At 37.1% G+C, this 16663-nt stretch overlaps 1 protein-coding gene across 2 annotated transcripts in view; it reads right to left on the bottom strand.

The window, feature by feature from the left end:
• The window catches only part of RABEP1 (rabaptin, RAB GTPase binding effector protein 1), a 90819-nt gene that overhangs the window by 13359 nt on the left and 60797 nt on the right, over window positions 1-16663 (bottom strand). The window contains exons 8-12 of one of the 2 annotated variants that reach the window (XM_045569989.1): window positions 16232-16363; window positions 10933-11400; window positions 9571-9675; window positions 6482-6598; window positions 664-762 (exon numbers count right to left, since the gene is read on the bottom strand). In XM_045569989.1, the coding sequence (XP_045425945.1) occupies window positions 664-762; window positions 6482-6598; window positions 9571-9675; window positions 10933-11400; window positions 16232-16363 (921 nt within the window). Of the gene's footprint in view, window positions 1-663; window positions 763-6481; window positions 6599-9566; window positions 9676-10932; window positions 11401-16231; window positions 16364-16663 lie in introns of those variants that run through there. The other variant, XM_045569990.1, reaches the window with a different exon arrangement.

Raw genomic sequence — 16663 nt, 5'->3', positions numbered from 1 at the left:
TTGTAGGATCATCCCAGCAGGACAACTCTGCTATAATTTACACAAGGCTATCAGATGCAGGGCTCCAACTTTGAGAAAAAGGAAGAACAAGGCAAACACAGGCAGACTGGTGAGGAGGGAGGCCCATACCTGGGGAACTGTTCTACAGAGGTTCCAGCCAGCCCTCGCTCAAGATGCTCTCTGCCCTCATCCCTCTCAGAATTGATGGTCTTCTGGAAGTTCCCTAGCACCACAATAGTCACATGTTTTTTTCATAACCCCTATGAAATTAACGAGGTTATTCTAAGTAAAGCAGCCATCCAAGAAAAACACGACTGTTTAAAGCCTGTACCAGCTAGGGCTCTCAGAGATTTCAATTATTTAGCTCATATGTGAAACTGAAAATTAAATGTTGGTCCATAGTTTATTCTGTTTAGGCTTCCCAAATCAGAAAAAATAAATGAAGTTAAAGATGAAAAAAACTCTTTTTTGGTTAGGAGGTAGGTTTATAAAAGGAATAACGTCTTTACAATATTTTGCCCATTACTAATGTTCTATAGGCACTGGAGAACATAACAGTAACCATACTTTGGACAGAGTGATAAAGTCATATCAAAGATGATGTCAATGTAGAACAAAAAGGAATATATATAACATAGTAATTTATTTAAAATGTTAACTTACCATCTGTTCCTGAATATCCCTCTTTGCCTGGGAAAACCCTTGTTGTAATTCTTCAAGTAAGATCTCAGATGCTTGGGCTCTTAGGACAAGTGCAGAGATCTTTTAAAAAAATGCATACATAGAAAATATACAGTTAGGAAACTGGTTATTATAAAAGTAACCCTTCCCTCTCCTGATTATTTAGTATCCAGAATTGATATTAGCTCATGTTAACCACTCATCACTCATTCAACAGATATGTACATCTGCTGTGTGCAAAAACCTCAGCCTTTCAGATAACACAAGGCAGTACCAAAGCTCTGAGTCATGGGCTGCCATACATGAACAAACAGCATTATATGGGTCTCTAGGCAGATATTAACTCAACGTGACTTAGTTTTAGATTGGTTTTTTTTTTTTTTTTTTTTTTTTGAGACAGAGTCTCAAGTCTGTTGCCCAGGCTAGAGTGTAGTAGCACCATCCTATTAATAGCTCACTGCAACCTCAAACTCCTGGGCTAAAACAATCCTCTTGTCTCAAGCCTCCCAAATAGCTAGAATTACAGGCACATGCCTGGCTAATTTTTTCTTTTTTCTTTTTTTTTAGAGACAGAGTTTTGCTATGATGCCCAGGCTGGTCTCTAACTCCTGGCCTCAAGTGATCCCCTAGCCTCAGCCTCCCAAAGTGCTGGGATTACAGACATAAGCCACGGGACCCAGCCATAGATTTTTTAAAGAGGGGGGGAAAAAATCAATAAAAAATTGAAACCCTGTCCACACAAAAAAGCACACATTTAAACAATAAAACAATATTTTCTGAACTAGCTACAATCTTCTAAGATGGTTTACTTAAGAGTAACATATACGTGAATAACACCATTGAACTCTAAACTTCCTTGAATTAGTTTTAATGTTCCTGAGCAGGGGTTTAGTTGAAAATTGATGACTCATACATAAAAATTATAATATAAATGGTAATAATTTTGTTTAGACATTTTAAAAATAATTATTGTCATAATTCTGCTTCCAATAGTGGCAAATTAGATAAGTGAACCAACTCTGCTATTGAGAATTAGAAAAACTACAAAAATAAAATATATCTACTGGAAGGCACTGGAGAACTAACAAAGCAAAAAAGAACCGCAGAGAAAAGGACCAGGATGAGGACACATGGAGAATGAAATGAAGCATCTGGAACAGTTTTCTAGCAACATGTGCTAAAAGAAAGAGATGTGACAGTGAGAAGCTGAGTAGGGTTTGACAGTCCCAGGATAGAGTGGCAAAAGAGTCCAGGAACCACCAAGAAAAAGGACCTCTGATTGAGTCCCCGAAAAGGGCCACACCCTCGGGAAAGGAAAAGAATTATAAATAATTCTTCCTAACTTTATATAATCTCGATTCCTATAACTGGATTAAAGTGATTCAGAATTGTTAATACCACTAGTTGCCTACCTCTCATAAGGGAAATGGCATTATATTAAGCTTTATATTATTTCACAATCTTTTACATACAACATCCAGCACTTAAATAAAAATGGACAATAAAAAACAAAATGGACAATAAAAACAGGTCTACAATAAATTCAACTATGTGACTTGATCTGTTCAAAGATTTAAAGGACAATGTTTAGAATTGCCAGAGAACGGGAAACAATGAAGAATAGCCAAATGGAAACAATAAACTGAAAAAATCATTTACTTAAATTAAAAATTCAATGGATGGGCTTACAGAAAAGATCCATTTGAAGAAAAAATTAATGAACTAAAATACAGATTTGAAGAAAATATAGACAAAAAGATGGAAAATACAGAAGAGAGGTTAAAAAGCATATAGGCATAATGAGGTTTAACATGAATAAATGGTCAAAGAAATAATGGCCAACGGAAATACCTAGTAGAGTTGAAAACTAAGCCTATGTAAGAACCTCCTAATTTCATTCCTACATATTTTCAAGAGCAATTAGTCCACATGGCCATCAAAAGACATGTACAAGAATGTTCATAGAAAATTTACAATAGCCAAAAACTAGATACAACCTAAATGTCCCTTAACTGTAGTATAAATAAATAATGGTATATCCAAGTAAGTATTCAAAGCATTAAAAAATAACTATTGCCACACCAAACAATATGGATGACTCTCACAGATGAATCTCAAAGATTCTAATGATGATCAAACAGACTAAACACAAAAAGCTACATATTTTATGATTTCATAAGTTCAAGAACAAGCAAAACTAAAACATAATGTTAAAAGACAGAATAGTAGGTTACCTCTACGTATAGGTAGGTGGGGTATGTATTGACTAGGAAAGGGCATGAGTACATCAGAAATGTTCTACATCTTGATCTGGATGAAGATTACTGTGGTAAAATTTTTCACGTTAAAAATTCATCAAATTGTACACTTGATTTGTGCACTTTACTGTGTGTATCTCAATAAACACAAGTGTTTAAAAGAGTCATAATGGCTGGGAATTGTCCACTTATGATGCAAGATTCCTTGTGAAGCCCAAACAGGAAAAACATGAAGAAAAATACACCTAAGCATTGCAAGTAAAACTGCTAAAAACAAAAGAAAAAAAGAACATCTTTAAAATAGCCAGGGAAAAAATAACATTTTACCTTCAAAGGACCAAGAAGACAGATAGCTGAGCCAGAAGCAATGGAATAATAACTTCAAAGTGCTGAAAGAAAGTAACACAAGTGCTGAGAATTCTACACCTAGCAAAAGTATCCTTGAATGAAGTGAGAAGAAAAAGATATGGCTGATAAACAAAAACATAAGAGAAGTAAGACTTCTGGTGCTGTCCAAGATGGACTAAGCCCACTATGGGCTCGCTCGCTCTCTCTCTCTCTCTCTCTCTCTGATTACAACTAAAAACTCTGGACAAAATACAAAAAGCAACTACCTTAGGACTCTGAAAAGGAAAAAAAAAGCAGATAGATTGGGGAGGGAAATCAAAACCAGAAGAAGCAATTCATACAAGAGTTAGTTTCCTGATTGTTTATTTTTCTTTCCTACTCTCTCAAAAGCAGTGACCTGAAGGCAGCCCCAGTTGTGAAACTCTAACAGTTGCAGCAGTACAGGAGATAAAGCTTTCTGGCGGCTGGGCAGGAAACAGGGTTCCTGTAAGCCAGTTAGTATAGGGATAATCTGAGAGGAGAGCTCTAGAAAAGGATCTCCTAATTCTGCATATGAATTAGCACAAGTCCCACACATATCTGTGAGCTACACGTATAAGGATAGACCCAAACCCGAATAGCAAAGGCTTTTGAAACTGAATTGGCATTAGAACTATCACCAGGAGAAGGCAAAACAGAATTTGGGAACTGAACCTAAATCAGTTTAACTGACTGCTAAAACAAAAAAACAAAAACATAAACATTCTCCAGAGGATTTTAACAGAACCCAGAGTCTCGCAGTAACAATTCATAATTCCAAGGACACAGTATAAATGTACCTGACATAGAAAGAACCAGGGAAAATGTGACCAATTTTCAAGAGGAAAGAAAATGAACAAATGCCAAACCCATGATGGCCCAGGTTGGAATTATCAAAGACTTTTAAGTAGCTATTACAACTATGCTCCATGAGGTAAAGGTAAATGCTTTTGAAACAAATAAAAAGATAGCTCTCAAGAAAGAAATAAAAACATGAAGAAAAGAACCAAGTGGGCTGGAAGTGGTGGCTCACACCTGTAATTCTAGCACTTTGGGAGGCCAAGGCAGGAGGATAGCTTGAGCTCAGGAGTTTGAGACCAGACTGAGCAAAAGTGAGACCCTGTCTCTACAAAAATAGAAAAATTAGTCAGGCATGGTGGTGCACACCTGTAGTGCCAGCTACTTTGGAAGCTGAGGCAAGAGGATGGCTTGAGCCTAGGAGTTTGAGGTTGCAGTGAGCTATGCTGATGCCACTGCACTCTACCCAGAGCAAAAGAGACAGACTCTATTTCAAAAAAAAAAAAATGAAGAAGAACCAAGTGAAAATTTTATTTCACACAAATCACAGTGTAGAATTTGGTATAAAAATAGACAAACAGACCAATCAAACAGAACATAGTCCTCAAACTAACTAACACATATATAGTCACTTGATAGATGACAAATATGACACCGCAGAGTAATAGGGAAAAGGCAATCTTTTCACTAATGGTACAGAAACTGGCTATCCATGCGAAAAAAATAGTTTTATCCTTATCTACATTGTGTGTATGCATGTATGTGTGTTAATCAGTTCTAGATGGATTTTAGATAATGTACATGTAAACAACTACAACCAATAAAGCTTCTACAAGATAATATATGAGACTATCTTCATAATTCCAGAGTAGAAAAATACTCTTTTAAAAAGGAGAAAATTCAATGACCATAAAGAAAAGATCGATACATTTACATTAAAATTAAGAACTTCTGTTTCTCAAAAGACACCATTAATAAAAACATAAGTTACTTAGAACATATCTACAACACATTTCACTAAAAGGCTCTAATGAGATTATACAAATAATATCTACAAAACAACTTTTTTTAAAAAGAGTAAAACAAACAATCCAATAGAAAAATAAGCATAAGACTTAAGCAGGAATCTCACACACACAAAATATCCCAATGGCCAATAAACGTGAAAAATGCTAAATAACTCAATGATCATCAGAGAAGTGCAAACTAAGCCACAATGAAATACTATCATTACACACCCACTAAAATGGCTATAATTTAATAACTAGCAAAATGAAGACCTTGGACCCACAGGAATTCTTCTCTTACATTGCTGGTGGGAATACAAATTGGTACAGCCACTTTGGAAAACTGTTTGGCATTTTCAATATATGTTTTGAACATTTTGACCCAGGCATTCCACTCCTAGAAAAATACCCAGCAGAAGTATGTCCACCAAACCTGATACAGAAATTTCAAAGTAACATTATTCATAATATCTCAGAACTGGAAACAACTAAAACACCCATCAACATTAGGACAGATAAATTGTGATATATCCATACCACAGTATAACTACACAACAATAAAAATAAACAAATTACTACATGCACCATGAATAGGAATCTCACACTGTTGAATGCAGGAAGACAGACACAAAAGACAACACACCACATGACTTCATTTTTCCAAATTAAAAACCAGACTAATGGTGTTAGAAGTTAGGGCAGTGGTTACCTACGAGAAGAAGGTTGTAGGTGCAGGGGGAAAGTGAGGGCTTTTGGAGTGCTGGCTAGTTCTATTGCTTGATCTCAATGGTGGTACACAGATGTTAGTTGTGGTATATTTGGTATATTTGCATATGTTTGGTTTTTTTCTATGTATGCTATACTTTTAAAAAGCTTAAAAGAAAATAATTGGTATCTTTCTTGTCAGCAAGTTTCTTGTAAAACACAAAAACCTGACTAATAGAAATAAAAGGAGAAAGGAAAATCAGAACCTCCTGACATTCACTGACCAATTATTTCAAAAGTTATTTGAAAAAAAATCTATAAAAGAGATACCACAGAAAGATCAGAAAGAGATCTTTTTATGTGAGAGAAATTAAAATTCCAAATCTTCAGGGCAAAAGAAACATTGACTACATTTAAAATTTTTTTTTTTTTTAAGAGACAGGGTCTCACCATGTTGCGCAAGCTGGAGCACAGTGGCTGTTCACAGGCATGATCATACCTCACCATGGCCTTGAACTCCTGGGCTCAAGCAATCCTCCCACTTCAGCCTCCCAAGTAGCTGGGACTATAGGCACAAGCCACCACACACAGCCAAATTTTTCAAATTTTTTATTTAAAAAAACCCAGTCATTCCCCATGGGTCACATTCTAAAAACCCTCATTCACCTGGTGGCTCGAATCTTCAGTGCTCTGCTTTATGAAGTCCTCCAGCTCCTGTTTATCTTTCATAGTCTTCTCTAACTGGTCATTTGCTTGCCTGAGCATCACCTGTAGTTTTTTCACCTATATAATTTAAAAAGTCAATTAGAAGTAAAAACCAGAATTCTTTCATAAATTTTAAAAGAATTCCTAACTCCACCATTTTTAAAAATCTCTAACTTTTTTTTTCTGAGAAACATTAATAGATTGGTCAATTCAGAAAGAAATGAAATAAATGACCTCAAGAGACAAGTGTACTGTGCTTTACAGTTAAATCAGTTCTGACCAACATTATCTCATCTGAAAATACCTGCTTCTTTCCCCTGGGTTCTCTAGGCCATGGCTATGGCCTCCAATCTACAATCCACACTAACACTATAAGTTTTATAATATATTAGGTTATTAAGTATGAAATGTCCAACTTCCTTAAGTACTAAGTTTGACAGTTGGTATCTCTGACATTTCACTTTGACATTTCTTGTTTTATTTTTATTGTGAAGGTATATCCTCAGTCTTTCAAATGCACATTTTGGCTTGTGATTATCTTTCAGTACTTTTTAGAGCAATTTTTGTGAAACCATGGATAAGTCAAAATTTCATGTTATTTTCTAACATGAGTTGCATCATGGAACTAATCCAGTGCAGACAGCTTGAAATATCAACAAAGTCTTTGGGAAGGATGTGGCTAATGAACGCACAGTACAATGTTTTGAGAAGTTCCATTCTGGTGATTTTGATCTTGAAAATGAGCCACATGGGCAAGCTGAGACCAAGGTGGATAATGATGAGCTGAAAGTTATAGTGGAAGTGAATCCATCTCAACCTACGCATGAATTAGCAGCAAGGTTTGACGTTACTAGTTCAACAATATTGGACCATTTGAAACAAATCGGCAAAGCAAAGAAGCTGGATAGATGGGTTCTACATGAATAAAACAGATGTCAGAAGAGAAATCGTCTCAAAGCTTGCTTCCTTTGCTGTCACAACATAAAGGTGAACCATTTCTACACCATATTGTTACATGTGATGAAAAATGGATTCTTTCTGACAATCACAAGCATCCAGCACGATGGTTGGATAAAGATGAAGTGCCGAAACACAGTCCAAAACCGAATGTTCATCAAAAAAAGCTAACGGTGTCTGTTTGGTGGTCCAGTGCTGGTATTATCCACTACAGCTTCATGAAACCAGGTCAATCCATTACAGCTGATATCTACTGCAAATAACGGGATGAAATGATGAGGATGCTTGCAATTAAGCGGCTGAGACTGGTCAACAGAGACAGGCCAAATCTCTTGGAAGACAACGCTCCACCACATGTCACACAAACAACACTGCTCCAACTACAGAAGCTGGGCTTGAAATCTGTCATTCACCATATTCACCATTGCACCAAGAGACTACCACTTCTTCCAGGCTTTGAACCACTTCTTGCAAGAAAAATATTCAATTCTCAACAAGCTATGGAAAATGCCTTTCAAGATTTCATGGCCACTTGCTCTCCAGGCTTCTTTGTGCTGGCATAAACAAGCTACCCTTAAGATGACAAAACTGTGTAGATAGTTTAGGCACATATTCTGATTAATCGCACTGCTTCTTGTTTGAGATATAATACAATACACTTTTGATTTGAAATTGGACATTTCATATTTAATGACCTAATAATAAAAGTGAAATCACATAATTTCCCAACTTAAAAGCCCTGAATGCCTCCCAAAAAGTCTTCAGGGTAAAATTTCAACCCCTTCAATCATCATGCCTCTCTCAATGATTTCATGCCTTCCTTTGCAGATTCCTCTCCCATTATTTTATAACACAAATTGTTTTCTATGCCCAGCCACATGAACTACTCATATTTCCTAGAACACATCATTTTCTTTCATAACTCTGTTCCTTTGTACGTCTTTCCTCTCCTTGAACACCCTTTCCCCACTTCTTTTCCTGACTACTTTTTACCCAGGCTCTAAAACAAACTTAGCTGAAGTGCTGCCTTTCCTGACACCACAGTTAAGTTAAATGCCCCTCCTCTAGTTCTATGTGTACATCTACAGTTAACAAACTATACTGAACTGATTGGCAACACTGAAAGTTCCTTATGGGTAGTAACTGTGTTCTAGTTGCATCTGAATCCCCAGGACCCAGCAAAATGGCAGGTACTGACAAAGCATGACACTAAAATGTCTACAGAATCCAAGATAGCCCACTCCCACCCACACTATCAGAGGCCACTGTAACAAACTATGTAAAAGTACACAGTAGATGAAGGAACTCAGTGCTAATGACATTTGAAAAAATTAAACCATCAAATCTGCTTAAAATACTTTTGAAGACTAACAGAACAATCTTCATAACAACCAAAGAACAATTTGGAAAGATTAAAAAATATATATCTTTTTCTTACATATACTTTCACAAGCCTACTCCCATGAAATTCTATATTATTTCCTAAATGTTATCAAGGTACCCATTATTAAACACTACTTGAAAAGGTACTTAAGACTTATCAATCTCAGCATACCAAATCCAGCAAAGCTTAATTTCTCTGACCAGATAAATTAACCTTAAGATTTGACAAATTTATGACAAGAAGTGGGCAATAAACTACAAAGATTCCAAATACTGATTAATACAACATTCAATGAAGCTTTTATTCTATTAGAGGCAATAGTCAACCTCTTATCTCCTCAAATCTCCATATCATAAAGTACTTTCCATGTGTATAAAATCATGACAACGGCACTTTTGGACCTTGGGCAGAAGGGGAAGGGTGGGAGAAATGAAACTGTGCTCCTTTAGGCGCCGGCTTCCCTGTGTGCTGACGCAAGTTAGCAGAGCCCAGACACACAAGAACAGAGTCCTAGCGAGCACCCATTGCAAATGCAACTGCCACTGCACGTAGCAGATTATTTCATAACTTTTTTTCCACAAAAAAATTCAGAAGAGAAGATGATGGATATGTTTTCCTAATGCAAATGTGGATGGGAAGGCAATTGATTCTGCATCTCCAATGAAAAGTACAACAGATCACCAATTTGGCATATCAAAAAGAAACTCACCTGGTCTCTGGTTTCAGCCTCCTGAATCTGAATTCCTTGTAACTGTTTTTCGTAATTGGAACACATATCACAACGTCTACCAAGTTTATTTCCAGCATTATGCACCTAAAGGGCACCAAAATTACCTCTTATCATGCAGAACAAAATATTAATAATTCTACATCACATACTAGAGGTACACATGCATAGTCTTACCGATGTTACTCAAAGTAGATCAAGGAGTAAACAATTTCTTCAAGGACTTAAGGTGAAAAGTTATAATATTAGGGTAGATTAAAAGTCATGAAATCCAGTACAAGTATGATAGAAAGACAAGGGACGCAACTTATCACCAAGAGGCTAATGGCCACAAAACACCACACTTAAAGAAAGCACAAAGCGAGCAAAGGGTTTTACACTGTGGCACTCAAAACTTGTATTAATACTACCTGACCAATGAGAAGGAAAAAACAAAACCAGTGCCAATTCACAATTTTACTAGCCCCAATTACAAAATAGGTATGAAACTATTAAGTATCACCTTCTCACATATGTTGTAGATAAGACTGATGAGAACAGTTTTTTTTGTTTTTGTTTTAGAATACTTTCCTTCTGACTTAGTAACCTATTCCACTTACTGACCAACAGCTTCTTTAAAGAGAAGCAGCCCTGAGTAAAGGAAAGCTAACTGGAAGTCAGGTTTTGCCACTAAGTCAAGGAGAACACTCAAGCAACTCACTTGATCTTTCTGAGCCAGTTTCCTCATCTCTGAATTGGGGATACTCATGCCCTGATTGCTTCATTATGATCATGAAGCTCAAAGAGGTCAGGTATGGGAAAGGGCTTTGTAATCTGTAAAGCATTATGCAAATACATATTTAAGCTTATATCTCCTAATTTTTCTTCTAAGTTTACACGTTCTACAAGGACAATTAACTTCACTGAAGACTGCCTTCTTTTCTCTCCTATATTTTCCAACCCCTCCTCAGACTCACTCTTAGCATCAACAGCTGACAAGCATTTGCACTTTAAATCTAAAGGAAAGATGAAAGGGTGTAAATCCTGGAATGCATGGAGATCATAGAAAACGGCAAAGCAAACCAAATTCAGACTACTGAAAAACTCATCAATGCTAGTCAGGCAGGCTGCTTCAACTTCAGATGTGTAACATCAGGTGGAGAAGTTCACACTCGATGCCACTGGCTCATTACAATCTCTGTCACAATAACCAATGCAGACTATGACAAGGGTCAGATGACATAGGTGAACATCCACTTGCTGTCAACAGGTGCCTCCAGACACCAACTGCTGAATGAACAACAAATCCCAGAACTACCCAGTATGCCTTAGAGCGAGCAAGAGGAAAAGAGAAAGATAACTTACCTCCTTCTGCAGGAGATTCCATTCTGTCTCACTAACTAAGCGGTAACCACTGGGGGACACATAAGCACTCTCCATACCCTGGGTAACACTGGACAGGAGGGACGCTGTCTCTTCTTGTTCTGGTGTCATTGCCTTAATTGCTCTTTCCTGATCTTTGGTTAACATAAAGCCACTTGGCATCTGGAGTGACCCAAGTGAGGCAGTATCAAAGTTCTCAGACACTGAATCTGCTCCCACCAGTGGTCCAAATTCTGACTCGTCCAGGTTTCCAGCAGATTTTGCTTTGTAGTTATAGCCTAAAGCTTTGGATTGCAATGAGCCCGAGGTTCCCAAGCTGTCTGTAGACTGTGCTCTCCTGAGTCCATCTTTAAACATGTCATTCTCCGATTTACTGAATGGATCTCCAGATGGCAACAGTAAGTCTGCATCTAAAGAATGGACTGAGCCATGCGCACTATCTAAATGCTCCTGAAATGTCAAAATATATATTGCCAAGTTAGACAATTCTCTGTATGTTCAAAGTAAAAATCTACTATATAATAAATATATTTTGCCAGTCATTACACATGGTAATCATTAATGTGCTACCTACATATAATCACTGAACAAACATTTATTGACTATCTTCTATATGTTGGGCACTAAACCAGCCCCTCAGGATACAACTGTGAGCAAGACACACAATCCCTGACCTCAAGATGAGCATAGTCTCATAAAAAAGATAAACAAGTAAGCAGGCTATTACAATACTATATTTGGAAAAATGATAGGCTAGAACTATGTAGTGAATGCTCTAGGAGCTCAAGGACAGGAATTTAGCCCAGATATGAGGAGTTGGGGAAGGTCACCTGCAATTCAGTGGTGGGTATGTCAAGCATGAAATGCCTTTTGTATATTCAAGTGGAAATGTCCACCTATTAAAGGGACACAGAAGTCTTTAGATAGACACTTGGGAATAACCATCATATAGTGATCATTAAAGTCACAACAGTAAATTAGAAGACCTAGCATGAGTGTGTAGGATAAGAGGGCTGAGAGTGGAACCCTGAGAAATACTAACATTTGGGGGATGGGCAAAGAAGTGGCCAGAGTAGCACAAGAGAAACGAGAAGAATGTGGTATTCTGGAAACCAAATTGCAAGCAAGGTGTAATCAACACATTAAATGTGGTACACTAAGTGAGAAGACAAAAAGGTCACACATCATAAAGATTCCATCCATATGAAATGTCCAGAACAGGTACATCCACAGAGACATAAAGCCAACTAGTGACTTCCAGAGGCTAGAGAGAGGGGAAAATGGGAAAGGAATCTTTAATGGCTATGAGGATCTCCTTTGGGAGTGATGAAAATGTTTTCAAATTAGACAGAGGTGATGGTTGCATAACACTGTGCCTATACTAAATGCCACTGAATTGTATTCTGGTTAATTTATTTTATGTGAACTTCATCAGAATTTTTTAAAAAACATATGGTACAGCACATTCCCAAAGACAAAAAGCAAACCAGTGCTATTACATGATGCAGCTGCACAGTTAGTAAGGAAACAAGAAAAACAAGGAAAATGTAATAAGTTTTTCTTGAAAGTAAATTTATTAAATTTAAAGGACTATCCTTTAAGATAATATACTTTCTACTTTTTGTTGTTAAATGCCCTTTCTTTTATGAACCAGAGGAGACTGTGGAATCCAGTTCACTTTTTAAAAAATGCTTTAAAAATATTCTTGGTATGATAAAAAGTTGACAACTTTTATGTTAACTCCTGCATTTCTTGCCTTTAAAGGAGTTTTACTCATGTGAAACTCAGATAGCTGAGAATACAAACCTGGTATGTATTATGCTGACTATGGCAAAGGTCCCAAATAAGTATCCCAACAAAAACTGAGATAAGAACCTACTCTGTTAGCTTACAAATAAACCTACCACATATTGCTACCACATATAGTGCTATGTGACAGGGGGCAGACAGGGACAGAAAAGTTGTGAGGGCCACTTATAAAACACCAGACCATTATATTGGCAAGAGTGCAACAAACACATATACCTAGCATGAGTATAAACTATTATGGTGTTTCTGAAATATGATTCAACAATATGTCCTAATACCTTAAAAATGTTTACGTCTTTGAATTCAGCAGTTGTTTTCCTAAGAATGTATACTTAAAAAAAAAAGATACATCCATGATGATTTCTGAAAAAGGAAAAATTATATAATAGCATTGTGACATATAATAATGAAAATTTTATAGTAAAAAATGAAACCAACTTGACTATGAGTGTATTAATCATGCTGTTTATTTTCTATATTTCAGAATGTTTAGACTTCTTGGGGGCCTTGCTGGTTAGGAAGAAACTGTGTCTAGCAGGGCTAATTCCTACAGATATACATATGCAAATCAACCAATCCCAAGCTCATATCCCCAACCACCTTCTTTGCCTAACTCTCACTCCAAGTCAGTATTTCCCCTATCCTAAACCACCCAAGGGCCAGATGCCAAACAACTAAGGACAGACCTTATGCCCCAAACCCTGCCAGAATTACTACACTGGACAGTCCTAAACTGTTTACTCTGTCCTGCTTTGCTTTTCTCAGGGAAATCCCAATGACAGCTGTGGCCCATGCTTTCCCTGGCTCCTGCTTCTACCTCTTGTCCAGTTCTGGTGCTTCCCCATATGGCCCTGTGTGGCATGTACCTCTGTTTCCAGGGGAACTCCCACTAACATACAACTTTTTCCAATGGCATTGACCTGTGTCATCACTCAGTCACCTTGATAAACTAAAACCTGGGCACAAATCAGTTAGTAGGGAGTTGGCTAAAGAAATTATGGCACATTTATATGCTGAAATTCCGTCAGCCATTAAATGCCATTTTGGGGAAGAACATTTAATTGTGTGCAAAACCTTAAAGTAGATTTAGGAGGGGAAAAATTGTACATAAAACATTATATAGGCCGGGCGCGGTGCCTCACGCCTGTAATCCTAGCACTCTGGGAGGCCGAGGCGGGTGGATTGCTCGAGGTCAGGAGTTCGAGACCAGCCTCAGCAAGAGTGAGACCCCCGTCTCTACTAAAAATAGAAAGAAATTATCTGGCCAACTAAAATATATATAGAGAAAAAATTAGCCAGGCATGGTGGCGCATGCCTGTAGTCCCAGCTACTGGGGAGGCTCAGGCAGTAGGATCACTTAAGCCCAGGAGTTTGAGGTTGCTGTGAGCTAGGCTGACGTCAATGCACTCACTCTAGCCCAGGCAACACAGTGAGACTCTGTCTCAAAAAAAAAAAAAAATCCAAAAAAAAAAAACATTATATAGTGACAATCTGGATTATGTTTAAAAAGTACAAATAGAAACACATATGTTATCTTTGGAAAAGAAGATAGAAGAAGGAGGGGAAGAAGAAAGAGACATACCAAAATTTCAGTGGTAGTTATCTCTGGGTGGTAGGATTATCTACCAGTTATTTTTATCTTGTATGATGTTTTCTATACTTTCCAAATTTTCCACAATGAACATATATTACTTTTGTAGTGAGAAAAGCATATTCTAAGTATCAAGTTAAAGAAGATATGTGGTCCTATAAATTTCAAACATCTTTAGCAATAAATATAACTATCCAAGCATTCCATATTAACTTTAAACCAATAGCTAAAGTGTCATGATTCTCAGTGCAAAGCAACTATATCCAACATTCAAATTGCAAACTATCAGATCTGAAAGTCAGCAGATCTGTTAACACAGAATCAGAAATAAGAAAAATACTTCTCTGTAAAACATAACAAATCTCCCTTTTCTGTTTTCCTGCTTTTCAAACATTCATGGGTAGATGATTGTATGTTGCAAAAACCATGTAATAGTTAGCTGTACCCAAAAATTGAGGCATTGTCCTGGGAGTCTAACGATTGAAAATATGAGCGGCAGAATTAGGCCAAGTGGTCATTAGTGTATGTCCCAAAACAAAGAAGGTACAAAAACAACTACAACATGCAGAACTTTTCAGTGACTACTAGGATTTTTTTTTCAAGTTTTCTTTAATGTCAAATTATCCATAAACATGGAAATATAAGCCACCGGGAAATATATTATATATGGTTCAGAGTAAATCTGCAAAGCATACAAAAATGTAATACCTTTGCAAGTGAAGAAAAGACCCTATTCAATTTAACTGAAACTCATTCACCAGGACAGGAAAGGAGGTGGGGGTGGGGAAGTGAGCATGAACTTCTAAAGAGCAGGGACAGTACAAACAAGACACAAAAATATGGACAGTAAGTAGTCAGGTCTGGCTGTAGAGAAGTAGAGAGCAGTGGGTGAGACTAGAAGGGCCACTCAAGTGTGAAAGCCCTTGTACACCAAGCTAGGGACCTTAGTTTTTATCCTAAAGGCTATAAAAGCAGCATTTCCTTCACTGAAAACAAGGTAACAGCATGAGCTCTGAAGGATGAGTAGAAGGATTTCAACACTCAGAAATGCAGTGGGAAGCAAGCATTCCAAATGAAGGGACCAACAAAGGAGGTGGAGAGCCTAGCACAAGATGATGAGCAATGTGGCTAAAATGGAATCCACATAGGGCCTCAATTGTCTGACTGAGGAATTTGTACATAATTATGTAGGCATGGAAGTCAGTAGTGATTTTTGAGTAGAGGAATGGCCTTACTGCAGCTACACTTGAGAAAATGAATGTGACAATAATGCTGAGGGTGCAATGGAGCAGGACAGGCTAAAGACAGGACACCAGATGAGGAGGCCCTGGCCACATTATGGGTGAGAGGTGATGAGGCCACTAGGAACACCACCTTACACTTTCAGTCTCTCCACTTTACCCATTCCCAATACCTGAAATGTTTTACCCTGCCTCATCACAATCTGCCAAACATCACTCACAGGTTCTCAGGGCTTCAGACCTAATATCAGTTTAATACTCATCTATGTGCTATAGGAAGTACAATGTTTCAACATTTTAGATAATCTCTTTTAAATGAAAAGCTCAAAGTATTAGCAACATGCATAGTTCACATCAAAAAAGATTTTGCAGAATTATTTAAAGATTTCTTTTAATGTATTAAATTTTGGAACCATTGGAAAAAAGAACATCTCATTATTTCAGACAGCGAATGAAACTGAAACACGTTTCAAATAGTGCTACCTACAATGCCATAAAAACAACTAAAAACAAATATTGTCATTTTATATAGTTTCCAGTAGTTATACACTTCCCATATGAAGAATTAACTGATGATTATGAATAAGCTCAAAATGGTGACACTGCATATATAATGATCTTAATTACAGATTCACTATACCTCTTCATTTGATAACTGGGCTGAAGATTCTTCTTGAGTTAAAGCACACACTACGGGTATTTTTACTTCTTCCTCAACATCTGTTTTTTTATGATCCTTTCTCTTACTGAGTCTCTGTTGTTCATCATCTTCCTAAAGGTTAAGAAGAAAAAAAAACATATATATTATCCAGGTAATGTACTTAATAAGTCATATAGTCCTTTAACCACTCAAAACTCTGTTTTGCGTTTTATGATTAGAGAAAACTGGACACTTAAGCTTATTTGTTTTGTAATCAAATCTAAGGGCCTCTGGTCATGAAAACATATTTTAATGCCATGAGCGCAAAGTAGGAACCCTGGTATAAAGAAGAAATCAGGAAGCAGCTTCCAAGAAAAGTATACTGTGTGAAAGTGGCAAAACAAAAGAAAGCAAAACCTCCCTCCTTCAACT

The sequence above is a fragment of the Lemur catta genome, chromosome 15, assembly GCF_020740605.2.
Source record: "Lemur catta isolate mLemCat1 chromosome 15, mLemCat1.pri, whole genome shotgun sequence".
Taxonomy (NCBI): Eukaryota; Metazoa; Chordata; class Mammalia; order Primates; family Lemuridae; genus Lemur; species Lemur catta.
The sequence above is the reverse complement of the archived record's forward strand: the minus strand, read 5'-3'. Positions and strand labels throughout refer to the sequence as shown.